At 31.9% G+C, this 27355-nt stretch overlaps 3 protein-coding genes across 3 annotated transcripts; all 3 read right to left on the bottom strand.

The window, feature by feature from the left end:
* Positions 1-210: 210 nt before the first annotated feature.
* On the bottom strand, positions 211-1705 carry LOC127260567 (uncharacterized). Its single transcript, XM_051288338.1, has 3 exons — positions 1551-1705; positions 797-879; positions 211-453 (listed from the first exon to the last, which is right to left on the bottom strand). The coding sequence occupies exons 1-3, from the start codon at positions 1627-1629 to the stop codon at positions 418-420; spliced, it is 198 nt and encodes a 65-aa protein (XP_051144295.1). The 5' UTR covers positions 1630-1705; the 3' UTR covers positions 211-417.
* Positions 1706-14550: 12845 nt separating this feature from the next.
* LOC127261122 (uncharacterized) lies at positions 14551-17586 on the bottom strand. Its single transcript, XM_051289328.1, has 3 exons — positions 17112-17586; positions 15735-16697; positions 14551-15200 (listed from the first exon to the last, which is right to left on the bottom strand). The coding sequence occupies exons 2-3, from the start codon at positions 16670-16672 to the stop codon at positions 14783-14785; spliced, it is 1356 nt and encodes a 451-aa protein (XP_051145285.1). The 5' UTR covers positions 16673-16697; positions 17112-17586; the 3' UTR covers positions 14551-14782.
* Positions 17587-21494: 3908 nt separating this feature from the next.
* LOC127260402 (uncharacterized) lies at positions 21495-22808 on the bottom strand. The gene has a single exon (XM_051288133.1). The coding sequence runs from the start codon at positions 22806-22808 to the stop codon at positions 21495-21497; it is 1314 nt and encodes a 437-aa protein (XP_051144090.1).
* Between the last annotated feature and the right edge of the window lie 4547 nt (positions 22809-27355).

The following is a 27355-nucleotide window of genomic DNA, read 5'->3' as shown; positions in this document are numbered from 1 at the left end:
TCATATATAATAATTCAGTCCAGTTAATAGAGATAAAAGTTTCTGAAAACTGAACCCAAACTACATTGTAAATATATTTATTATATATCCGGTCAACAAAGAACACGACTCAATTCAGTTTAAGGGCTCGGCTTGGCCTTTAGGGTCCATACCTACTAAACCCAACCCCAGCCACTACATATGAAAATCACATTTTAAGACATCCTAGAATAAAAAACAGAATTATTAAGCCTTTGATATATCGAAAACTTGCAGGCAGTGTTGACATTAATCAAGTCATATCAAGTTTCACATGACATGTAATGAATATCTGTTGAACATTCAGAATGTGATGCAGCGCAAACCTCAAGTAGAAACATAGAAGATAGATATTCCAGAAAACAGAATGTGTGAAGTTAATGAGCCATTACGCTCATCTCAACCCTGTTTCTTCCCTGTGACACCAGCAACGACCTACAATACACAACGAAGTTCAATTAAATGTACGTGGAAAAGGGTTTACATGGAAAATGTATGTACAACAAAACCCTGATAAGTAATACATCCCAAAGGAACGGGAGTTTCACATTCAACCTAGATTGCTAGTTCTCATCAAGTAATATTACAAGACAGCTAGAATACAAAATTTGTAAAATTAAACCTATGCAAGGCAATATACATGTAAATCTTCCAATAAATTAGAAAACATATAATAAATCCAAGGCGAACAAGATAAAAACAGAATGTCCTGTCATACAGAGCTACACGTTAATCTCCTGTAAAATTAGTAAACCGTTGAGACTAGGGAAACACTTACATCACTTAAAGCAGGTGGAGGCACTTGCTTTGATGTTTCCAAAGAGTCGAGTATAGGTCTCACCACAGCTGGAAGGAAGAGCCCTGAAATATGCCAACGCTAAATCTTGTGAAGGATATACCATCAATCTAAACGTCGGAGCAGGAAATGGTTGGGTTCTCCGAGTAGTAAAATAAAGATAAATACTTTACAATACTCCAGGCATACATTATGCATTTATCACCCTTGAAGTTGCGGATAAGTATCCCCCACATAACCAGAAATTAAATATGCAACCAACCAAATAAGGTCACTGACTCTAGAAACCAATGGCTATGTATGAGAGCCACTACTCTCCGCAGAGAAAATTCAATGATTACTACCAAAAATTGTAACGGACAACAGTAAACAAGTTATAGAATTTCACGAATAAACCCCAATCCCCATCTAAATTTTGCAGTCTAACAATGATCAAAATTAGCAGCCACGCATCACAGACATTGCTTTAGCTATTACCCAATCCTCACTACTAAAACTATCATGATTGCTCGCTCAAGAATAAAATTTCGCCCATCTCACTAAGGAAATAGGGATTCGATCACGCGGCCACCCAATCAATTAATCTTTCTCTACACGGTATGATCCTAATCGAAATCACATTCGGCGAACTTGAATCCATTCCACCACATCTAATTGGAAAGAAAACAAATTCACAAACCCTAGGAAGAAACGGTTTTACTATAAGAGAGATGAAGATGAAGATGGAAATACTGACCGATGCCACCGATAATGCAAGAAGCAGCAACAACAGGCTCTTGGACTATAAACATCTTCAGCTTTTCCATCACCGGCATCTTTCCCGACTGTGATTCCGCCTGCCCCTTTCTTCCTCTAGTCTTCCTCGCCTTTGAGATAGTAGACTTCAGCAAGCCGCCCAAGAGGCGGATCACCCTTTAAGTAATAATGGGCCTATCCTGTTTGGGCCACAGGTTTTACAACAAAGCCCATTTATCTAAACAACAAATGTATATCTTCTTTGCTGAGTCAAATTAAGAGGGTGTTTATTTGATATAATCATAAAAAATAACAAATATTAATGTAATGCATATTATATAATTAAATATAGTAAAATATATTTTAATTTGTACGCAATAATAATTTGATATAATAAATAAATATCTATAAATATAGTAAAATATATTTTAATTTGAACGCAATAATAATTTGATATAATAAATAAATATCTATAAATAAAGTAGCAAATATTAATATAATATTTTCTTCGTTCTTTATCAATCTATTTGTTTGTTTTTTGTACCCAATTTTAAGAATATTAATATTATATTAGAATGTGGTATGAATAAAATAGAAAAAACTAAAATAACCTGTTAGTATTATGTGATATAAAGGTAATGATATTTATATAATATATTATAAGTTGTAAGGGTATTTTTAATGACGGTGTAAAAAATACAGTTACTAAAAAGGAAAATAAATATTTTGTTATGCGATGGATCAAAATAGCGAAATAGATAGATTGTTAAGAAACAAAGCGAGTATATAACAATACATATGCTATCTATCTTGTTACGAAATATTAATTATTTCAAGTTAATATCCTATGTTATCTGTTTTATGACGAATTGCTAATTATTTTATATTGATTTGTTAACTTGGCCAAATCAGAGTGTTGATTTAATCTCGTCAGCACCCTAATCGCCGTTATTGACACGTCAATATGCGTAATGTTCATTATATATGTCAATATAATATATATAGGTATGTTACATATAGTGTAGACGTATGCATTAGTTGGATGCATATTATCATCCACCTAGTGTCAAAGTCATTCTTTATTTGCCTATAAATAGGCTATCGTAGATCAATCAATTCATTCAATAAAATCATCACAATTTCATTACTTCAATCTCTCCCTCTATCGCCCATCATACATTCATACTTTCATATATATATATAATATATATATATAATATTACATACATACTGCACTACCATATATATATATACTTACCTATATATATACTATTTATTATATAACACTTTATCGGTACGAATACTTTGATTGTTTTATTTTTGGTAAGTTTTTTTACTATTTATATTATCTATTTTTTAAACTATGGAAAATCTTGCAAAATTTTCTTTTAAACTTATGTCTTACCGGCAATAATTTTCTGACTTGGTCTCTGGATGTAGAAATGCATCTGATTTCTATGGACCTTATCCATACAATTGTCAGTGAAAATACAGCTACGAGCCAAGATTGGGCTAAGACTATTATTTTTATTCGTCACCATCTGGACATTCCTTTACAGTCCGACTATTTGACGGTGAAAAATCTATTTGATTTGTGGAATGAATTGAGAGAGAGATTTGGGCACTTAAAATATATCACTCTCCCCAAAGCCCGACATGATTGGCTTAACTTGTGGTTGCAGGATTTTAAAACTGTTATAGAGTACAACGCTGCTATCCATCAAATTACATCTCAGTTGAAACTCTGCGGATAAAATGTTATTGAGAATAATAAATTGGAGAAGACTCTCTCTACCTTTCATGCTTCTAATGTTGTGCTGCAACAGCAGTATCGTGAATTTTTTTTTTTCAAAAATACTCATAGCTTATAGCATGTCTTTTGTTAACTGAGCAAAATAATGAGTTACTTATGAAAAATCATAAGTCTCGACCTACTGGTTCCAGTCTGTTCCCTGAAGTGAACGTGATATTTTCTGAACGAGGCCGAGGACGTGGTAGAGGCCGTGGACGTGGTCGCAGTCATAAGAGTCAATGCGGTCGATATACCCGTTACAATCACCGTGGTTTTGACATTAACAGGAAGTAGAGTAAACCCCAATATGAGGATATAGCCGAAAAGGCTAAATAGGGAAAGAGGCAAATCGGCATTTGTAATCAATGTGGCATTGAAGGCCATTGGGCCAATACTTGTAGAACAACCAAACACCTAGCCGATCTTTATCAAGCCTCACTGCAGAAACAAGGGGAATGAGGTCGAGATTAATTACGTTGATAATGATGACGACCCCAATGATAATCTTCTAGATTATGACACAACGCATCTTGATATAGCGGATTTTGTCGTAGATCCAGCAAACCCCCAGTGATAGACATACTACGTCATTTTACATTACACTATTTTACATTTTGTAATATTTAAATTATCGCATATTAGCTTTTTGTAATGTATTTTATAATATTTGCATTTGCCTTTATTAATACTGCGTTATTTATATTTGAAGGTTAAATGGATGCCAATCAAAATGATGCAAATAAGTTTTTCATTGACAGTGCAACGACACATACTATATTAAAACACGAAAAATATTTCTCCTATTTGAAAAGGGAAAGAATGAATGTCAATACAATAAGTGGCAGTGCAAAATTAATTGAAGGCTCTGGAGAAGCCATTATATTTCTCCCCGCGGGGACGAAAATTGTGATACAATATGCACTGTTGGCAACTAAAGCTCGAAGAAATTTACTGAGCTTTCATGGCATTCGGAAAAATGGTTATCACATTGAAACTATGAGTAATACCGATGGTGAATTTCTATTGATCACCAATATCATTGATAAAATGAAATGTATCATTGAGAGATTACTTTCACTCTCTACTGGCGTATATTATGCCATATTAGGTGTTGTTGAAACATACCTCATGGTAGATCAAAAGATTACTGATTTTCAAATATGGCATGATCGTCTTGGGCATCTTGGTAGTATAGTGATGAGGCGGATAATTGAGAATTCGCATGGTCATTCATTAAAATGTCAAAAAGTCTTAAACGTAATGAGTTAACATGTGTTGTCTGCAGTCAGGAAAAAATGATAACCAGGCCATCGCTAGCTAAAGTAGGTATTGAATCACCTACATTTTTTTAAAAGAATACTCGGGGATATATGTGGACCAATAAACCCACCGTGTGAGCCATTTAAATATTTTATGGTGCTTATCGATGCATCTACCAGATGGTCGCATGTTTGTTTATTATCTATTCGCAATGTGACATTTGTGAGATTGGTTGCCCAAATTATTGAATACAGGCACAATTCCCCGATAATCCAATTAAGACTATACCTCTGGATAATGCTGGTGAATATACATCAAATGCATTTGATAATTATTGCATATCGATTGTAACTAATGTAGAGCACCCAGTTGTTTATGTGCATACCAAAATGGTCTGATAGAATCACTTATTAAAAGATTGCAATTGATTTCTAGACCATTACTGATGAGGTCTATATTGCCCGTTTCAGCTTGGGGGCATGCAATCTTACATGCAGGAACACTCGTAAGAATGAGGCCGACAAGCTATCATAGCTATTCCGCTATGCAATTAGTATTTGGTCACGAACCAAATATATCTTATCTATGTATTTTTGGGTGTTCTGTATATATTCCTATTCCACCCCCCAAACGTACAAAAATTGGTCCTCAATGTAGATTGAGCATTTATATTGGATATGAATCTCCGTCAATTATAAAATATCTTGAACCTATGGCGGATGATTTATTCACTGCAAGATTTACAGATTGTCATTTTGATGAATCGTATTTTCCGACATTAGGGGAAACATAAATGAACCAAAAAGGGACATTAATTGGAAAATCTCATTGAATTTTTGTGATCCTCGTCCAAAACAGTGTGAACTAGAAGTTTAACGCATTATACATTTGCAAAATATTGCAAATTAGTTACTGGATGCATTCAATGACTTGAGTAAAGTCACTCAATCATATATTCAAGCTGCTAATGCTCCGGCTAAATTAATTTTCCCTGATGGGCAAATTGGAAATACTAATGAATCAGCAACACGCTTGAAACGTGGCAGACCACTTGGTTCAAAAGACAAACATCCTCGAAAGAAAAGAGGAATTAATGATGATAATTATGAAAATATCAGGAATGACATTGATAAACCTTAATCTAATGAGGAAGTCAACCATGAAATAATTGCTCCAGAAGAGCACGATCTTGAACAACATGATGAGATTATTGAAAACTCAATTAATTATGTTACTTCAAGAAAATGTTGGAACCATAAAGAGGTCATTATTGATAATATCTTCGCATACAATTTAGCACTTGATATAATGAAAGAAAATGAGGATCTAGAGCCAAAATCGGTTCATGAATGTCGGCAAAGAAATGGCTGGCCAAAATGGGAACATGCGATTCAATAAGAGCTTGACTAATTAAACAAAAAAGAGGTCTTCGGACCAATTATTCAAACACCAGATGATCTAGAACTAGTTGGATACAAATGGGTGTTTGTAAGAAAAAAAAATTAGTATAATGAAATTGTGAGATATAAGACCCGTCTTGTAGCTCAAGGATTCTAACAAAGGCCTGGAATAGACTTTGATGAAACATACTCTCCAGTTGTTGATGAAATAACATTTAGATACTTTGTGAGCCTAGCAGTGCGAGAGAAACTCGATATGCGTCTTTTAGACGTAGTTACTGCATATCTTTATGGCTCCTTAGATACTGACATTTATATGAAAGTTCCCGATGGATTCAATATGCCTGAAGCATACCAAATAAACCCAAAGGAATCATATTCCATCAAATTGAAAAAGTCATTGTATGAACTTAAACAATCATGGGGAATGTGGTATAACCGTCTTAGTGAATGTTTAATAAAAGAATGTTATACTAATGATTCAATATGCCCATGCGTCTTTATAAAGAAAAATAGATCAAATTATGTCATTATTGCAATATATGTTGATGATATCAGTTTAATTGGAACTCCATAAGAGATCCAAATTGCAGTTGAAAATCTAAAGAAATAATTTGAGATCAAAGATTTTGGAAGGACAAAATATTATTTGGGATTAGAAGTGGATCATGTGAACAATGGAATATTTATCCATCAATCTGCATATACCCAAACGGTATTGAAATAATTTTATATGGATAAATTTCACTCTCTTGAGTACACAAATGGTGGTCAGATCCCTTGATCCCAGTAAAGATCCATTTAGGCCAAGAGAAGAAAATGAAGAAATACTTGGCCCCGAGGTACCATATCTCAGCGCTATTGGCGCATTAATATACCTTGCAAATTGTATCAGGCTAGACATATCCTTTTCAGTAAATCTACTAGTCAGGTTTAGCGCATCCCCCACAAAGCGCCATTGAAATGGTATCAAGCACATTTTTCGTTATCTTCAGGGGACTCATGACCTCGGTCTATTTTATTTGAGTGAATCTCGAAATTAATTAATTGGTTATGCTCATGCTGGTTATCTGTCTGATCCACACAAAACAAAATCTCAAATTGGCTATTTATTTACTTGTGACGGAACAACAATCTCTTAGAGATCTGCTAAACAGACAATAACAACTACTTCTTCAAACAATCCCGAGGTTTTAGCAATTCACGAAGCCAGTCGTGAATGCGTTTGGTTGAGGTCTATGACTCACCATATTCAAAAAAATTGTGGCTTGATTACCGATGATATATTATCTCCTACAATATTATTTGAAGATAATGCAGCTTATATAGCTCAATTAAAATGAAGATATATTAAAGGCGATTGGACAAAGCACATATCTCCGAAATTTTTCTTCACTCATGATTTTCAAAGAAGTGGTGAAATTAATGTACAACAAATTCGATCGTCTGAAAATTTTGTAGATTTATTCACGAAGGCGCTACTGACTGCAACATTCAACAAATTGGTACAAGAAATTGAAATGTATCAAATGAAAGACATCAAATAAAGCCCAAATTAGGGGGAGCGCATTAATACAAGAATGATGTACTCTTTTTCATTCCTTATGATTTTTTTTCATTGAGTTTTTTCATAATAAGATTTTAACGAGACACATTATTTATATAAATGCATCCAATGGGGAGTGTTACACCTAGCGTAGACGTATGCACTAGTTGGATGCATTTCATCATCGACCTATTGTAGATCAATAAATTCATTCAATAAAATCATCACAATCTCATTACTTCAATCTCTCTCTATCATCCATCGTACATTCGTACATTCATATATATATAAAATATAATATTACATATATTCTGCACTAACATATATATATATATTTATATACTTACCTATATTATTATACTCTCTCCGTCATAATACTAATAGTTCTATTTAGTATTTTTGTCCGTCTCAAAACAATAGTCTTATTTCCATAAATAACTATATCACTATAAAACTACCCTTACTTTTTCATTATTATTACACAATTGCCGCTACTTTTTACACTAATACACTTACAAGGGCAAAAAAATTTTACCAATATTTTTTACTCACTACTAATATAATATCAATATTCCTTGAATCTCGTGTCAAATCCAACCCAAACTATAGTTTTAAGACGAAGAGAGTAATATTTATTATATAACAATGTGCCTTTATTATATGATGTCAAGTTATATAAGTTCGTAATTGATCACCATATTCAGAGTTTCTAAATAAGTTTTTTGTATTAAAATAAAAACCACAACTTATATACACTTTCATCCCTTATATTTCTCATTATCACTCTCTATCTCTTTCTATAATGCACACCCACTCATACAGATTTACATATATACATATATATTCACTTACATATCCACATGTATACCCTTATATAATGTCTTCTTTATTTAAACATATATAAATACTGCTATATATATTATTATTACTACGGTTATCACAAAATATTACTTGAGATAATATATTATTTTATTTTAGATAATTTATTAGGATATAATAGATTTAGATAAAATAAAATCTTAGTTAAATCTAAATTTAGTAAAAAGTAATATATATATATATATATGCTAGATAGTTTATTTTGAGGGACACCCATCCTACACCATATTTTTACGTTTAATTTTATGAAATTTATTTTCATTCCCTTACTTTCGCTTTAGTTTTTCTTTTGCTTCTTTATTTTTCTTACTTCGATTAATTTCTTTCTTTCTTTATTTTTTTTTTCTTATTTGTTTCTCTTCTCCCCTTCTCCCCTTCTTTTGTTTATTATTTTTATAGTGAACACGGTTCCGGATCCTTTATGAAGAAAGCCGAAGAACCCACCTATTTTTGACTGACTCGCTCCGATAAGCCATTGAAGAATATTTTTAAGCGACAACATATTGACACGTCCAGTGGATATGTCGTGTTCCTCTACATTCATAAACTTGCAAATTCATGTGTCGAGCGATTTGATGAGTTTCAAGAGTAGTCAAGAATCCAAAGATGGAATGCTGATCGGCTAGCAACCACCAACATCGTTGAAGAACATGCTATACACGGAGGCCTCTGCTTAAATGGAGGCCGGGGGGAAAATCCATACGCTCAGCCACCAGCTATTCCAAAGAGCTTTCGAATGGAGATACAAATCGCTTTCCATAATCAAACGCTACAATTAACGAAGTATTTTTCAGATATTCTTGGTTCGATAATACGCAATGGGATTATCGGGTTTAGAGGAAGAGCAGCCCGCTTCAGCACAGAACGAGAATAGACGACTCGCTGAGAATGGACGACTCGCTGAAGAGATGTCCAAGACGCCAGGGTCAAAGAAAACATATTTATTGGCAACAAAACCCATTGTTCACCCCGACTGCACCTTTACCCGGCAGCACCGTAGATTATTCTTCCACTAACGATAGCGGCCAACCCGCAGCCACCGCCCACCACAGCAAGATCCATACTGCAACCACCATTTGTCCCGGAGCAAAGATCAGCGACTGCTTGGAGTGGTTGGCTGCCGCCGCTGCATTTCGCCTACTTTCCAAGGTTCAGCATGGCACCTACATGGTTCCCAATCGCCTTGATACCTAGATATGGTGCTGGGGCGAATTGGACAACCCAATGAGTGTGTTTCCGCAAAGGACGCACAATTTTGCGGTCTTTGTAGGCATGGTGGCGGGTTCAACTTCGGCGCAACGAACTACATCATTTTCAACGGGATTTGGTGTGATTTTGCAGACCCTGATATTAGTAGACATGCACGAGGAAATCCGTCTTTACAACACACATCGAGGGGCAAACCAACAGCCGGGATTTACGCAACCAATGCAGGCGCCTGCTTTTTTGACCGCACAGCCGCCAAATGTTGGTCTTCAGATTTTCTAAGGCCTTCCGCAAACTTCTCAAGGTCATGGAACAGCAGTCGGAAAATCTTCAAATCCAGCTTTTTGGAATCAACCACGAAGCGATCATGGAAGGCACACAATGCCACACATGTCCACCGCCAATTCTAAAACCACTAGCCGCATCGCATAATACTGCAACCATGATCGAGGCACCTTCTCATCCACAACTCGCCGCAGAACAAATCCACTGTGATGCACAAGCTGATCGACAACAACATACTTTCCATACGCTTTCGTGCAGGAACACAACGATGAGCTGGCTTTCGATGATGACTCCGATGACGTATGTCTTGCTGAAATTTTACAAGGAGAGGCGTACACTTGCCAACCTTCAGATAAATAAAATAACTTAAGATAATATTGTGACATCCCGGCCTACAAGCCATACAGACTGGGTGTATCGGGATTAGACTGGTCCCACAGGTCAACATGAATCATTCAAGCGTGCTTTGTCCTTACTTACGCGCAGAGAATGATACTTCTTAGGGGGCACCCATCCTCAAATTACTCTAGAGCAAGTACGCTTAACTCTAGAGCTCCTTCAAGTAATCTATTGAATTTACTTAATTTATATTTAATCTCGAATGGCTTAACACCGGCTTATCCATACACAAGAGTTGGCATAGCACTGGCCAACTCCAGGGGCATAACAAATGCATAAAAGTAGTGAAATCGAGTTCAAATGGTGAGGAAGAAGAAGATATGAAAAACTTACCAAAAATCACTTAAAATAGAGATAGGGGAGGTGGGAGGCGGCTAGAACTATTTTAGGGGTGTTTGGGAATGAAATGAGAGTAAAAAATAGGTTGAAAAGTGATGTTTTATACTTATAAACCAGTTTAAAGTTGTCAACATATTTTTTTAAAAAAATGTGTTTCTTAAATCAGCATACTTTTAGTCATTGTTTTGGCCATAAAATTTTTATTTGATCTCCGATTGACTCACCGTATGCGATGTTGGAAAGCTAACTTAAAAATCTATCCAATTACATAAATATTATTCAAAATGGACTAGGATCCATAAATCCATAGCTGTTTGAAATAAACATATCGGCAACGTTAATTTGAAACATAAAACACCTAATGAGGTAACACTACTACGGGTCGGGTATTAAATGGGAGATGGCTGAGAGTGAAAATCGAGAGGATAATGGAGTGGCTGGGAGGATAAAAAAAAATGAACAGTCATGTTTTAGAATGTGGTGGTGCATGTAAAATGAGAGGTGGAGAGAGGATATTTATATAGGTTGAGAAAAGCTTCTAGAAATTTAACATTTATAAATAACTTATTCTTGAGCCTTCTATTAATTTATACAAAAACATAAATCAAAACAGAAAGTTTTGCTAGCAAGCTAATTTTGCAAGCTAGAATCTTGATATTGTTGACTGTTGACTTTGCGTTTTTGGCGGATTCTACTTAAATTGCATAATTTTTTTGCGATTAGCAATACGATAATAGTCAAACCTACAGAAGAAGTTAGAATTTAATTAGGAGTGAATTAACTAAAATTTAAAGCAAAGTTGCTTAAAAAAACCAACATTAAATACAAGCCAATAATAAGAATATAATATAAATAAAGTAATACTTCCTCCGTCCCACATTGCATATCTGGGTTACCGTAGACACAAAAATTTAGAATAAGTCTAATTAGTAGATTATTAAGAATGTATTAGTAAAAATAATTAATATAAGATTATAGATTAAATATTAAAATAACTAATTAATTTAATTAAATTTAAAAAAATAAATTAGAAAATTTAAAATAAAATTAAGCTGTGTAATATTTTTCAAAAAGAAGAAAGTAACCTGAGATGGGGAACGGACAGATACTTTAATGTAAATATGGTAAGTGGAACAGAAAAAATAATAAAAATAATTACATAAAAGATAATTCAAAAGGTAATTAAACCAAGAAAGAAAAGTTAAATATATTTTAACCAAACTACTTAAGAAAATACCAACTTTAATTATTAATTTTTCCAATTAATTAAATCTAATTTAATCAAAGAAGATTGTCGTTAGTTAAATATAAATTAACATAAATATTACAATAATCACATAAATTAATATATTACACTAAAAATAAAAATAGAGTTAAAAAATACACTAAAGTAACTTTAAAAGGTAATAAAATAATAAAAAAACTAACAATTAATTATATAAATATATACTAAAAATATGATACAAAATGACGTTTGATTTCAAATGAAGGTGACACACCCTAGACCCTAAACACATCCTTGGCAATCTTTCTTCCTGCTACACCTATTGGGGGTGAAGGACTTGTTTTTGTAGATTGGTAAATTTTGAAATGATCACCTCAAACAACAGATTGTACAACTTTTTGTAAAATGCTTGCTTAAGTTTTAGCCCAATTTTGAATGAAATTTAGTTGAAGTCCAGCTAGCAAATTAAAAGCATAAGCTGGTAAGAGCATCTCCAACCCAGGGTTATTTGACGTCGGTTATCTCCAATTGACGCCAACTTTTGCGCCATTTTTTGAGTTGCTACATTGGCGTTGCACTATATTTTAATTTTTTAATTTTTTTAATTTTAAAATTTATTTTTTATTTTTCTAAATTTTTAAAAAAATTATTTTAAATTATAATAATAAAAAATTGTTTAAAAAAAATAATAAAAAAATTAAATATTTGAAGAATAATAGTGAAAATTGGAGTTATGGTTGGAGTAAAATTACTGTACCAACTGCATATGAGTTAAAACTGGATAAATGAGTTGGCGGGTTGGAGATGATCTAAATAAAAAGAAAAGAGTTGGAGCCTATACCATTCATTGTCGTTTAACTTCTCTTCATATTGAGTCATAAAGCAGTTGATGTGCTCGATCATAGAATATGAGTCTTCCTCGGAAAACAAACTGAACTACAAGATCCCCATATTCCTCACTATATATATTTATTGGGGTTTAATGTTTAGATAGATCTTGAATGATACCTATGAACAAAAGGGTTCTCCCCTTGTCACATAAGATTCAGGATGAATAGAAGAAACTCTCCCAAGGATATAATGAAAAAAAGTGTGGAATATGAAATTCAAGGCAAGATGGACAGCCATAGATATATGTATCTTAGCGACGGCCAGACCCCTTGAAGGGGGCGGATCTGATCTGCTTGGAATCCTCCATGGATCATAAGGAGTCCGGTTCACCTGAGAAGCATGAATCGACATTCCTAGATTTCCTTAGGCCTTCCAAGTTTGTTGAACACTCTATGTTGTTGTAGGACTTGTGGAACTTGTGTCTCCTCGGCCACGGACTTAAGGAACCTCATACTTCTGTAAAATTTGCTTTTATGGTTGGATGGAAGAATTAAGCTACCTCACTGTGACTAGCCTCAGATGCTGGAGTTTCCATTTGTGTGCTTCTTCATTCCAACACCATACTATCTCATTTCCGATGGTTGGTGACATAATATCCGCTAGATATTTCAACATCTCGGCTGAATCATGCAATGCAATGAAGCTTTGATTTCAGCCTTAATGTGATCTTAGAACACACTAACTAGTATGACAATGTTTCGCTTTTTTAAAATTTTGTTGTTAATAGTAGATCTGATATTAGCAAGTTCATTGGAATTGGAAGATGATGGCTAGATCCCAACATCTCTCAAATTTCAGTCAGTGGCCCTACTAGAAAGAACATGTCAAACAAATATAATAAAGCTGGTGTTTCCAGACTAATTCAAACAAGCTTCTTGGACAAACTCTCACTTGTAAATTTTGGATTTGATAAGTCACAAAAGATACCTTGTATAAACTGTAAGTGAAAGTGGGGAACTAGCAGGATAAAATTAAAATAAAGCTTAAAAATTTAAAAGGAGAACTTACATAGTGATAAGATAAAATACTCCAAAGAACGAAAATACAAACAATTAAATAAAATAATAATTAAAAAAAAAAGCCGTGTAATTGATTGGATCTGATGCTCTCTCTTTTATTCTTTATTCAATAAAAACTTCATTTGACAGCACATTCATTGAGTTTGTAACCTTTATTGAAGACTTCCTTATGAGATAAAAGACCCGTAAAACTCTTCCATCTGTCTCTCCATCAAAAAGTCACCTCCACACTTAGGCTCACTCCAAATCCTTTTCATTCTGCATTCATATGCACAAACTATCAAAATTTTGTGTGTTTGTTCAGAGGTTTGGATTTTCGGTTGAAATTTGAATAAAAAAAATATTTGAATTGAAATAACTGTATATAAATAAATATTGATCTAATATTTTTAGAATGTAAAATTAATTTTTAATATAATATAAAAAAATAAAAAATAAATATTTGATTTGATAATTTTAGAGGAAATTGTTTTGTAAATAGTGAAAGTCTTCCAAAATCCTCCCAACAAACACACGTAAATTTATTTATGGTTTAGAACTCTAAGAACTCTTTAGTTCTTTAAAAAATATTACATAAATTCTTTTAAATATTGTATAAAACTGTGTTGTACTTTTTAAAATATTGCATAGAATTCAGTAAAAATAATTATGCAATATCTTTTAAGATCTAAAGAAGATCTCATGTAAATTTTAAATAATGGAGAAAATGAGACAGATTTTTCAAACCACGGCTGGATTATAAATAATTTTTTCTTTTGTAAAATATCGATAGTTCAAGGCCAAGTCCAACACTATCCAACCATCAAAACGTTCGTAATATTACATAGATTTAAAAATCCATAGTGAATCATACAAAATTCAAATCAATGTACTTGTATATTTTGTATATACATCACTAACTAAATGCAGCAGATCAAAACATACATATATATATATATATATATTACACAAACCTAAGAGTCCGACAAAAGATGAAGAAGATTCCTTGAAATTCACCAGCAGGTTGGTAGGATCCACCCAATAGTCCATCCCAGCAGCAACCCTGCCCCAATAAGACCCAACCCCACTGCCAAAGCAACTCCGTAATCACACCTTGATCCATTCGCACTCCCCTTCTTACTCTTCGACTTTTCCCACGTGGATGCTGCCTGGCTTTTGCTATTTTCGAATTGGATATACATGTTCTCCAGCTGCAGGAGTTGGATCCACTGTTTGTAAGCAAAGAGTTGAGATGCCTGTCTGAGTACAAGCTTGATTATGTGTTCCTTCTCCGTGCTCGCTTGTTTTGCCACTTGCTCTGCTTCTCTCGCACGTGTCTGAGAATGCCGTAGGGCTTCCAAGAGTTGAGCCTTGCCTGTATCATCCTCCATTGCAGGCATTTCTGCCATCCTTTTGTGTGCTGCGCTGCTCCTGATATTCGAATAAAGTGTCACAACATGGAAGAAGGTAAGTTGTCTACATGATAGAAACATGTCACACACAATAGCGACCACATGATAGTGTAGAGAAATAAGGGAACAATATATTTATTTCATTCCAGGGGAAGAAGAAGGGAAATATACATATATATCAGTGTCCATAGAAAATCTATCTAACAAATTAAATCTAATATTATCCTAACTAAATCATATCTATCTAACAGATAGCAAGAAAGCATGATATCCTGCAAACTCAAACATGCCCCAAAATGCGACTGGATAAACAGTTTGACAGGTAGTCCATTGCATCGAAAGAAATCAATACAAGAAAAAGCACCCTTTCTCTAAATCTATGATATTTTATTTGCCAAATTGCATATTTTCTCACAAATGTAGTAGTTTCACATAAATCCCTCTATAAACCAATGACATGTGCCAAGGCTAATCTCCAAACACAGTGAATGCATAGGGAAATTATGTCAAAGTTTAGATTACATAAACTAGAGAAATACAAGTGGCAGTTTACCTTAATGCCTTATCTGTACCCGACACAGATTGATCTCCAACTGACATTCTTAGTTTTTCGCAAGACCACTTTGCTGTAGGGTTACCTGGTTTAAATTGATTGGTACGTGAATCATGGGTATTAGGTTTTTGACCTGGAGATGCTGCGTATTTTTCGTCGTGAATAGGACAGCACATATTCATACTCAGATTCTTGGAGTGAGTTTTCTGCGGCCTGGGAAGGTCACAATTCTCAATATGATCAAGTGACCTTCGTGCAACTAATAAAGCCAACTCCTCAGCATCTGCAGTTCGCCACCAAGGAGTGTTTTTCACACCTCCAATCCAAGAAGACTCAGAATCAAAATAAAGATCACTAGAATATTTCGAAACTTCACTATGAAAGCATTCCTCGCTTAGAACTCCAATATCCTCCTTGGCATTGAGCTTCAGGTGCTCTTGGCAATTCCACTTACAGAATGCCCCTAATTTATCATCTTTAACAGAAAAGTCTTTCTTTTCACAAGTTAATGAGTTTCTACTCTGGCTATCAAGAGGTGATTCAAAATGTGAAATTAGATCACTATGCCTCGAATCATCTCCGCTCCTTGTTGTGTCTCTTGGGCTTTCTTGAATATTGCAGGTTCTAACATTTCTCTCCAGAGAAGTAAAATGGTCATCCGCCATGCCTTTTGTATACCCATAATTTGGTGGCATCCGCAGCCACCATTTTGAACTGGGAGATAAATTGGAACATGAAGAATTTCGATCAAACGGCAGCGAGCCAACAGAAGGAATTTCTAGGCCGCTAGGAGCATCTGTGGATCCTGTTTCAGCCTGTGTAACGGGAATCGGAGATGATGAGCAGCAAGCCAATTTTGGCGCTCTTTTTGCATCTTCTTGGACCAAGCATCTGTTGGCCGTTCTCTGCCAGGCAGCTCTAGCTTCTGCTAGCGCCATTACTCATCCATTCCTCAGAAGAATCCTGCATCCAAACAAATTTCTCATATGGAAGTAGGTAATGCTTTTCCTCACAATAACACCCAAATATTGTTAAAAATGTAACACAAGCAGGAAAAAATACATATTGTTACCTAATTCATAGTCATTCAGCGCCCATCTCATCATCAAGAACAGAGGTTACAGAGTAATAATACAGAATTAAGGTGCAAACTATTTTACTCATTATCGATGAAACATGTAATTGAAGGTGATTCATCAAGCTATTGGGATGAGGAGTTAAAGACAATTCAACTTGCAAAAGTAGATACTGATGTGTTAAATAACCATCAAGTGCCTAATTGAACTGTAAAACCAACAGAAGATTCATAAGAAAATCTACAAGTAAAGGCAATAACCATCTAAATATAAGTTCATAAATAAAAACCACGAAACTCACCGAAAATCAGGAAAAGAAGTAACCAGAAAATTCTCGTCACAGCAAAGCACTTCTCCTAGTCATTTAATTAGTCCCAATTCATCGCCAAAAAGGCAAGGAAGAAAACCGAAGTCCAATACGGTGATTAATTACTTCCCAACGCAAGCAGAAGACAAACTGCCATCACGGCACGCTATCAATCAGCAACACATGGGGCAACTAAATTCAGTATAGAAATCAACCAGGCCTAAACTTAACTACTGCTGGAGGGAAAGAATAACCGGGAAAAAAAAAAAAAAAAAATCAATCAGAATCACGCTGAAGAGAGATCCGAATAATTCAAAGCAGGAATCTCTAAAGAAGAGGATGGGGCTCCCGGATTCTCATCTGCTCTGCTGTGTGTCAGAGTAAAGGGGGGCGAGAATCGTGCAGTTGCTTCTTCGTTGTTGCTTTCTCGGTGATAGAAATGTATGTATCTATGTCTCGGCTGTCGGTTTTATCCCCTTGGCTTGGCTTGGCTGGCGCAGCGTCGCCGTTTACCGTAACGACGTCGGATTGGTCCTGCTGTTAAATTTAATGCTACAATCAAATATTGGGATCAAATTCACTCAAATCTTTTGGTCTTGACTTTCGTATTTGTTTTCCTATAAAAAAAAGGACATGCTATAATATTAAAATCCATACACAAAAAAATTTAAATAAATTATTTTTTTTTACGAAAAGAGTGTAATTAATATTCCTTTCGTGTTAGGGGTCACATTTAATTTTTTCATTCTAATATTTAACATTAAAAATATATTTATATATAATTATTTTTGTATAAATATCATTTTTTTAGTATTATAAAATACTAATTAAAATATTTTCTTAATTTGCATTACCTCTGGATATAATAATTAATATTATAACATTAACACTCAAAAAAATAATTGTGACCTTAGAGTATATTATAATATTGTTATGATATATTTTCTCTGTCACTTAACAATATATCCAATTTTCATTTTGGTCCATTCCATAACAAAGTATTTATTTATTTATTTTTTAGTAATGGTACAATCTACCTAACATTACGAATATCTTTCCAATTTACAATATATTACACAAATGTCATTGTCTTTATATCATACAATACTAACAGGGTTAATTTAGTTTTTTTTATCTTTATTTTTACTTTATTCTAATATAATATTAATATTTCTAAAACTCTGTGTAAAAAATAAATGAATATTTAGATATGGGACGGAGGAGTATTTATTAAGCATAAGTCATTATTTATGAAATTGATTGGGGATTATTATTTGTTAAATTTCCAAATATTCTTAAGTTTTAAAAAGAAAAACAGCAATAATTTATGAATTTATTTTAGAAAAACAAACCACACTATTTTAGTAAATAAACTTTTCTTCCCATTTTAAATGATTAATTTAATTTTGGACACCTTCTTTAAAATAAGATAATTTAATCAGTTAATAATAGTAAATTATATTATTATTATTTTATATTTTTATATAAATAATATTGCTAATAATTTTAAATAAGAATTAATATAATTAAAATAAATTTGTAATATATATTTAAATATTATATCTTAATAAAATATATGTAATATGAATATCATTATAAAAAGAACAAACTTTTAAATAATACAAATTAATAAAAAATATATATATATATATATTTATTTATAATAAGATAAATTAATTTTATAAAAGGAGTGGAATTTTAAATGTAGATAAAAAATATTTATTTTTTTTTAGAGACATACAAATAAAGAGATTTTGAGTAGGCTTGTGTGATCATATATGGCAGCGGCTACCATACTGAATTTTAAAATTAGACATTGTGTTGACGGCACACCGCAACAGACGGTACGCTATCGGACAACACACGGTACGCTGTCGAACAACACACGATATTACTACAGGCAGCACACCGTATGAATCATATAATACAAAATACAACATATAAACTAACAACACATGTTATAGTCTTATACAACACAGTTGTAATTATGAACCAACAATACAAATACATCACATGAACTAACATCACATGCAATAACTTATACAATACAAATAATAGTTGATGTCAGCACACCACGTACTGTTATATAACACACTTATAATTATAAACCAACAACACTTGTTTTTATTATACACAACATGTGTTGTGTATATAATAAGACGGTGTGTTATTTGTATATATTAGGGGTACTGATTTAAAATCAAATGGTGTTGATTTTTTCAATTAAGCATCCTAACTGTTTTCCATGTTATATACTATCTTCGTTGCAAGGGTCTCATTTACTTATTGCGTTGATAATTAAATAGTAATTAGTATATGAAAATCTAATACAAATTAAAAAAAAAAAATTGGCAAAATTACTCTATTAGTGTCTTAGACCATCTGCATCGGGCCTGAGAGGAGATGCGCCACATCACTATTTTTTTAAAATAAAAAATAAAAATTGAGAGATATTTTGCCTTCCAACATCTCTGATGCTGGGAGATGTTATCCAATTGTGATGTGTCCCAATTGAGACACATGACACTTGTATATATATATATATGATATATTATATATGTTTTGTTTTGTTAATTTATATTGATTTATTGTTATATTTAAATTTTGTAATATTTTTATAATTCATAATATTTTGTATTTTACAAAATGATATTGAATATATTTTATCAATTTAAATTTTAAAATATATAAATACAAATATTGTATAATTCTATTGAACAAATCAATATAAAAATTTTAATTTAATTTATTAAATAAAATATACTTATAAATTTTAAAGCAATTAAATAATATAAAATTATATTAAACAATAAATATATTTAATTTATAATTAATTATACATATATAATTAATTAAAACTATAACTAAAAAATAATATATATAAAATGAAAATAAAAATCTATTAAAAAATTACGATGAGTATCTTTGTTGCAAATATAACATAGAAGAGAGTATCTCCGCTAACGTGGTGTGAATAATAAAAAGTAGTGAAAATACTTAAAAGCGGGTATCTCCATTGCAGATGTCTTAGACCATCGACATCAAAGAGCCTCTGCCAAAAGTTTCTGTCTTCCTCCACATCATCATCTCTTTCTTACATATCAATAAAAAATATATATTTTCTTATTTATATCATAATTATTTATTTTTAAAATATATTTAAATAAAAATATATTAATATATATCATTGTATAGAGAATAAAATTTTATATAATATAAATATATAAAAAATAAAAATAATTATAAATATATTTAAAACCAAAAAAGTTGAGTTTTTTAAAGTTCCTTTCTACACCAACTCCAAAAATTATTTTATAATTTTTTTTAAATACCCACTAATTCCACTTGTCATGCCACTTAAGAGTGAGAGAGTTTCTCTCCGATGGAAGAAACCATTAATGCAGATACCTTTAGGCCATCCACAACACAGAAACCCATCCAGGATTTCTTCCCATTCTCTCTCCTGTGTCACGTCAGTTTTTCTCTCCGCCACGTCACGAAGAACTCCAACTATATTTTACATTCACATCAAAGAACCCTTTAAAATCTTTACTTTTTCCACCTCATTAAATATTTTATCTATTTATAAAATAAACTTATATTTTTTCATTATATTTTATTCTTATAATATTTAATTAAAATAAAATAATTATTTAGCATAAATAAATAAAATAAATAAAAATAATAATTCCACACCCACATACTAAAAATTATAGTTATTAACAATATTATTTTAATAAAAAAATAAATATTAAATAAAACTCATATAATAAAATTTAAATCTAATATTTTAATAAAACAAATTATTATAAATATAAATAAAAAAGTATATATTATAAATATTATTTTTAATATTTATTGAATAAAAAAGTGGACCATGGCCCACAAAAATTGGAAGAAACGGTACACTCGCAATGTACCGTTCCTTATGTTAATTGGTGTTTTAATTTTTTTTTTATTTAATAAATGATGACGTGGGAGGCGCTTCTCAACAAGCGTCTCCCGTTGTGGATGCCCTTAGGCCATCCACAACACAGAAACCCATCCAGGGTTTCTTCCCATTCTCTCTCCTGTGCCACGTCAGTTTCTCTCTCCGCCACGTCACGAAGAACTCCAACTATATTTTACATTCACATCAAAGAACCCTTTAAAATCTTTACTTTTTCCACCTCATTAAATATTTTATCTATTTATAAAATAAACTTATATTTTTTCATTATATTTTATTCTTATAATATTTAATTAAAATAAAATAATTATTTAGCATAAATAAATAAAATAAATAAAAATAATAATTCCACACCCACATACTAATTAAAAATTCAAACTTAAATTTAATAAAAAATACATAATATTACAATATATTTTTCAAATAAATTAATTAGTCGATTGACCAAATTTCTCCCAAATGTGTTCAACTAAATCCGCTTTGAGCTGGTGGTGTGTTTCTCTAGCTCGGAGTCGCATTCTGTTCCGTAGGTATTGATCCATAGTTGCATGTCTCGTATTGTTGTATGACCAATTCGAGTTATCATTTGTCTCCACTTGATCATATTGAGATGTATCGTAATAATGCACATAAGTGTCCCTTTCATCTTCTACAATCATATTATGTAATATGATGCATGCTCTCATTATTTTACCTAGTAAATTAATATCCCAAATAAGTGATGGAGTTTTAATGAAGGCAAACCGAGCTTGTAATACACCAAAAGCACGTTCCACATCTTTTCGAACCGCTTCTTGATGTTGCGCAAATAATTGTGCTTTATAACCTTGAGGGAGACGAATCGATTGAACAAAGGTTGCCCACGGAGGGTAAATTCCATCAGTAAGATAATATCCCATATTATATTGATGGTTGTTGATAACAAAATTAACCTCTGGAGCTCTGCCATTCAAAACGTCGTTAAATACCGGAGATCGATCAAGTACATTAATGTCATTGCATGTACCTGGTGTGCCAAAAAATGCATGCCAAATCCATAGATCGTATGAGGCTACAGCTTCCAATATAACTGTAGGTTTGCCATGATCTCCACGTTCGAATTGGCCTTTCCAAGCAGCCGGACAATTTTTCCATTCCCAGTGCATACAATCAATACTTCCTAGCATGCCTGGAAAACCACGTGTCTCTGCAACAAATAATAATTGTTGTACATCAGTAGAATTTGGTCGTCGTAGGTATTCCTCACCAAATAGAGAACATATACCTTCAACAAATTGCTTCAAACATGCCCTTGTGGTGCTCTCTCCAAGACGAAGATATTCGTCAACAGTGTCAGTAGTTGTGCCGTATGCCAATACACGTATTGCTGCTGTGCATTTTTGTAATGCTGACAATCCATCTCTTCCTGTAGCATCACGCCGTTGCTGAAAGAACTCCATTTCATTGGAGAGGCGATCTACTATACGAAGAAAGACATGTTTTCTCATTCGAAACCTACGACGAAAATAAGAACTTGGATACACGGGGTTATCAGAAAAATAATCATTGAATAATCGAGTATGACCATCTTCACGATTCCTCTCTATGTATGTTCTCCGTCGACGTTGCCGTGAGCTTCCCTCATCTTCATTGTTGATATGCTCAATTTTTTGATACAATTGAGCATATGTTTCTGCCAATTGACATATATTTTCCAATTCTTCGTCGGATGAATCGGACAGAGATAAGGATGAAATTGACATTGTTTTGAGAGAAAATAAGATATGAAAGGTTGAACTATTGTGCATATGAATTGTGTGCATGTGAATTGGTTACATATATATAAATTAGAAACTAGCCGTTGGGAATATAGCCGTTGGAAATATAGCCGTTGGGAAATATAGCCGTTGGGAATATGGCCGTTGGGGAATATAGCCGTTGGGAATATAGCCGTTGGGGAATATAGCCGTTGGGAATATAACCGTTGCAATATTTACTATAAATACACTACATTCTCACTTCATATCATCTACACCATCTCTTTATAATCTTCTCTCTTCATTTTCTTCTCTCTATATTATCTTCTAAATTTCCTACGAATGGATCCCAACTCTCAAAATTCATCCAACTCTCAAGATCCCCAAAATTCTTTTCGATTTCCAAGTTTTATGAACATGTTAGGAAATCAACCCATATTCCCTACATCTAATGTCCCATTTCAACCATTCAATCCTTCACCATATTATCAAATTCCTCCAAACTTCTATCCTCCAAACTTTCAAGCGTTCGGAAGTTCATCATCTCCTCAATTCATGATGCAAGCGAATGAAGCAGTGGGCACCCCACAACATTGCACACCTATCAATTTAGTAGATGATGATGTGCCTCACAATTCAAAAAATAAAGATACGAGGAAGGTGTGGAGCTGGAATGAAGACGAACTTCTAATCAGTGCATGGCTGAACACAAGTAAGGATGCCGTAACCAACACTGATCAACCAAGTAGTGCTTTCTGGAAAAGAATTGCAACGTACTATATGGAGAACAAGCCCGAAAGTGCAACGAGCAGAGGTGTTACTCAATGTAAAAATCGTTGGAGTAAAATATGTAAGTCAGTGCAAAAATTTGTTGGGTGTTATGAGGAGGCCAATCGAAACATGCGCAGTGGACAATCAAGCACGGATGTCCTCAATGCAGCAAAGAAAATATACTCAAATGACGGTGAGAGCAAAGACTTCGTCCATGAAGATGCTTGGCGTATACTCAGAAATGAGCCTAAATGGAAGGCCAGTTACTGCGAATCATCTCATAACAGTGGTGGAAGTTCAAAGCGAACAAAAACGAGTGAAGACGGTGGATACTCAGGTTCGTGTCCGGCGACACCATACTTTGATGTGGATGACCCAACTCCTCCTACTCGTCCCCCTGGTATTAAAGCAAGTAAGAAGAGGGGGAAACAGGTACAAAACGAGGCATTCAATTCAAGTCCTACTGAAAATTATGAAAAAATTTACGAAAAAAGCAGTGAATTTAGCTCAAGTATGGAACATATGGCAGCAGTCAAGGAGCAAAGATTGAAGCAACAACCCGAAAAAATAGAAGCACTTTTGAAAGCTAAAAGGATAGAAAAAACGGCAAGAAAATTTGATCGGGAAGCTAAACAGTTAGAACTTGCTAAGACGAAGATGGAAATGCTCATGATGATAATGGCTAAAGGGGATAATCTGACGGAATTTGAAGAACAATTGAAACAAAGGTTGGCACGCGAATGTTTTCCGTAAGTTTGCATTTAAATTTATTGGTATTTATTTCATGTATTTTTAATTATTATATGTATTGTCTGTAATTTTAATTAAGTCGTGTAGGTTTGCATTTAAATTTATGAATATTTTTATGTATTTTCAATTAATATTTGTAGTGTGTATAATTTAATTAAGTCATGTAAATTTAATTTTAAATTTATGAATATTTTTATGTATTTTTATTTATTATTTGTATTGCATGTAATTTTAATTAAACAAATGTTATAATTGAATTAATAGATATTTAATTAAATATTTTACAAAAATATGCATTAAAAAGTTACATAAAATATAAAAATATTATATTAAAAATTATAGTTATTAACAATATTATTTTAATAAAAAAATAAATATTAAATAAAACTCATATAATAAAATTTAAATCTAATATTTTAATAAAACAAATTTTAAAACATAAAATATGATATATTATATATTATTAATAGATTTTTTATATTAATTAAATAAAAAAAATAAGGATGGCCCACATAAAATAAATAAGAAACGGTGGTGTGGCAGGGTTCGTTTCTCCCTGACAAAGCATTTTTTTATTTATTTATATTATGAAATTGGATGACGTGGGGGGCGCTTAGGAGGAAGCGCCCCCCGTTGCGGATGGCCTTATAATACTATTATAATAATATTTGTACAAAAATTAATACAAATATAAGAATATTTTTAATGTTAAGTACAATGATGCAAAAGGTAAATGAAACCCTTAGAGCCGGATAGATAAAGTATTAATAAAGTTAATTAAGTTTGATTTATATTTGTTAAATATATTTAAATTTTGTAAACTTTACCGAAAAATAAATATGTCAATTGAAGTGGGACAAATAAAAAAGAAAGAAAAACAATTGCAATGGGACGGATGAAATATATTAATTTTTATAGAAACATACGTAGTATATGAGTTTGTTTGTCCAAACTCTTTTTTACATAATTCTCATTATATATATTTTATTCTCTCATGAAAGACAATATTTCATTCTACCTTCGTCCCAGATACCGTGTCTGTTACACTGTAAATACGGTATTTTAGGAGGGGTGTAATTAGTAGATAATTAAGAATGTATTAGTGAAAGTAATTATCCTATAATATAAATAATTATAAATTAAGATTAAGATTAAGATAACTAATTAGTTTTATTAAAATTTAAAAAAAAAATTAAAAAAATTAAAATGAGATTAAAGTGTGTAATCATTTTCCAAAAAAGGAAAGTGATATGGTACGTAGGACGGACAAAAACGGCAACGTGGACATGGTATCTGGGACGGAGAGAGTATAAAATAGTAATATTATTTTTTATATTATCGATACAATTCTCTATATTTTTTGTAAAAATTTCTTTAAATCAGAACACTAAACAAACAAACTCATACTTTTATCATATATATTTATAACTTTATTAATTTTTTTGTTCAAAAGAAAAGTATCATTTAGCTTTTTGTGTGTTGATTTATGGATATTATTGGAGACTCTCGTTTGCGGATATATGATTAATGGTTGCATGTCCCTAATAATTTGAGCTTTTAGGTGAGACGATCATTTAACATCCGACATGGTACCAAAGCCTTGGTTAGGTCTCAAATCCCCCCATTTGCGGCACATGACAGTTCAATTTTTTTGCAACCCTTAATTTCCTCCGTCAAGTAAAAAATAATTTTGAATAATTATATATTCTCTATATTTGTACCACTTAATTCAAGTCCAAAAATAATGAATTAATATAATAATTAAAATTAGTAACAATTTGAAATTTTTACTCATTAATTATATCTAAATCAATGATCTATTTTAGAATTTAATAATTAAGATTTGTTCAACATATTAATATATATACATATTTATTATTTTTATATTATTTATATAACTTTTTATTTTTTATATAAAAATATATATATTTTTTCAAATTATTTTATAAAACAAAAGTCTTGCTGAATAATTAACATTTATAATTTTAATTTATAAAAGTAAATAATATAACTAAAATTTAATCAAACTTTAGGTATCACCGAGAGTGTTTGAATATACTCCCTCAGTTCCAGGTACCATGTTTACGTTCGTTTCTGTCCGTCCCACATTCCATGTCACTTTCCTTTTTTGGAAAATGATTACACACTTTAATTTCATTTTAAATTTTTAAATTTTATTTTATTTTTAATTTTAATTAAACTAATTAGTTATTTTAATCTTAATTTATAATTATTTATATTATAGGATAATTATTTTCGCTAATATATTTTTAATTATCTACCAATTACACCCCTCTTAAAATACCGTGTGTACAATGTAGCAGATACGGTGTCTGGGACGGAGAGACTAAAATTTATCACGTCTCAATAAAATGTTAATAATGGACATAATATTGCGAGTGATGTTTCAAAGGAGAGACGGATCCGGGAAAATTAATGAGAAAATTAATGTGTATATTTAGGCTCTGTTTGTTTAGTTTTTATTGAAATTTTGTCAGTATTTTTTTTTTTAAAAAAAAGAAAACTGATATTCCATATTAAATTAAATATTTATCTTTTATATATATAAAAAATCGAGTTAAATATTTATTTTTTAATTATTTTTATTTTTGAAAAATTAAAATTGTAAAAACTTTGTATAAACTAGTCTTAATTTGTTTACTCACATGGATCAATCTTGTAAATCAAACATAGTAAATATACTCCATCCATCTATAATACTTGATGGGTCTGGTTTGGGTGCAATATTTAAAGTAGTGTAGTTTAAATAGAATTTAAAAAATTAAAAAATATATATAAATATTTTAAAAATTATATCTCAATAAATATATATAATATGAATATAATTTTATAGAAAATAAATTTTATATAATACAAATGAATAAAATAATATTTATTTATTTATTTATAATAAACATAAATTATTTTTTTAAAAAATAGACAATTTTAAATAGAGAAAAAATATTTATTTATTAAGAAAAAAAAGATAAATATAAAAGTTTTGAATATCTAATATTATATGTTAAAGTTAA

Source organism: Andrographis paniculata, unplaced genomic scaffold (genome assembly GCF_009805555.1).
Source record: "Andrographis paniculata isolate CXL003 unplaced genomic scaffold, ASM980555v1 Contig62END, whole genome shotgun sequence".
Classification (NCBI taxonomy): Eukaryota; Viridiplantae; Streptophyta; class Magnoliopsida; order Lamiales; family Acanthaceae; genus Andrographis; species Andrographis paniculata.
Note: the sequence above shows the minus strand (reverse complement) of the source record. Positions and strands in the feature narration are given on the sequence as shown.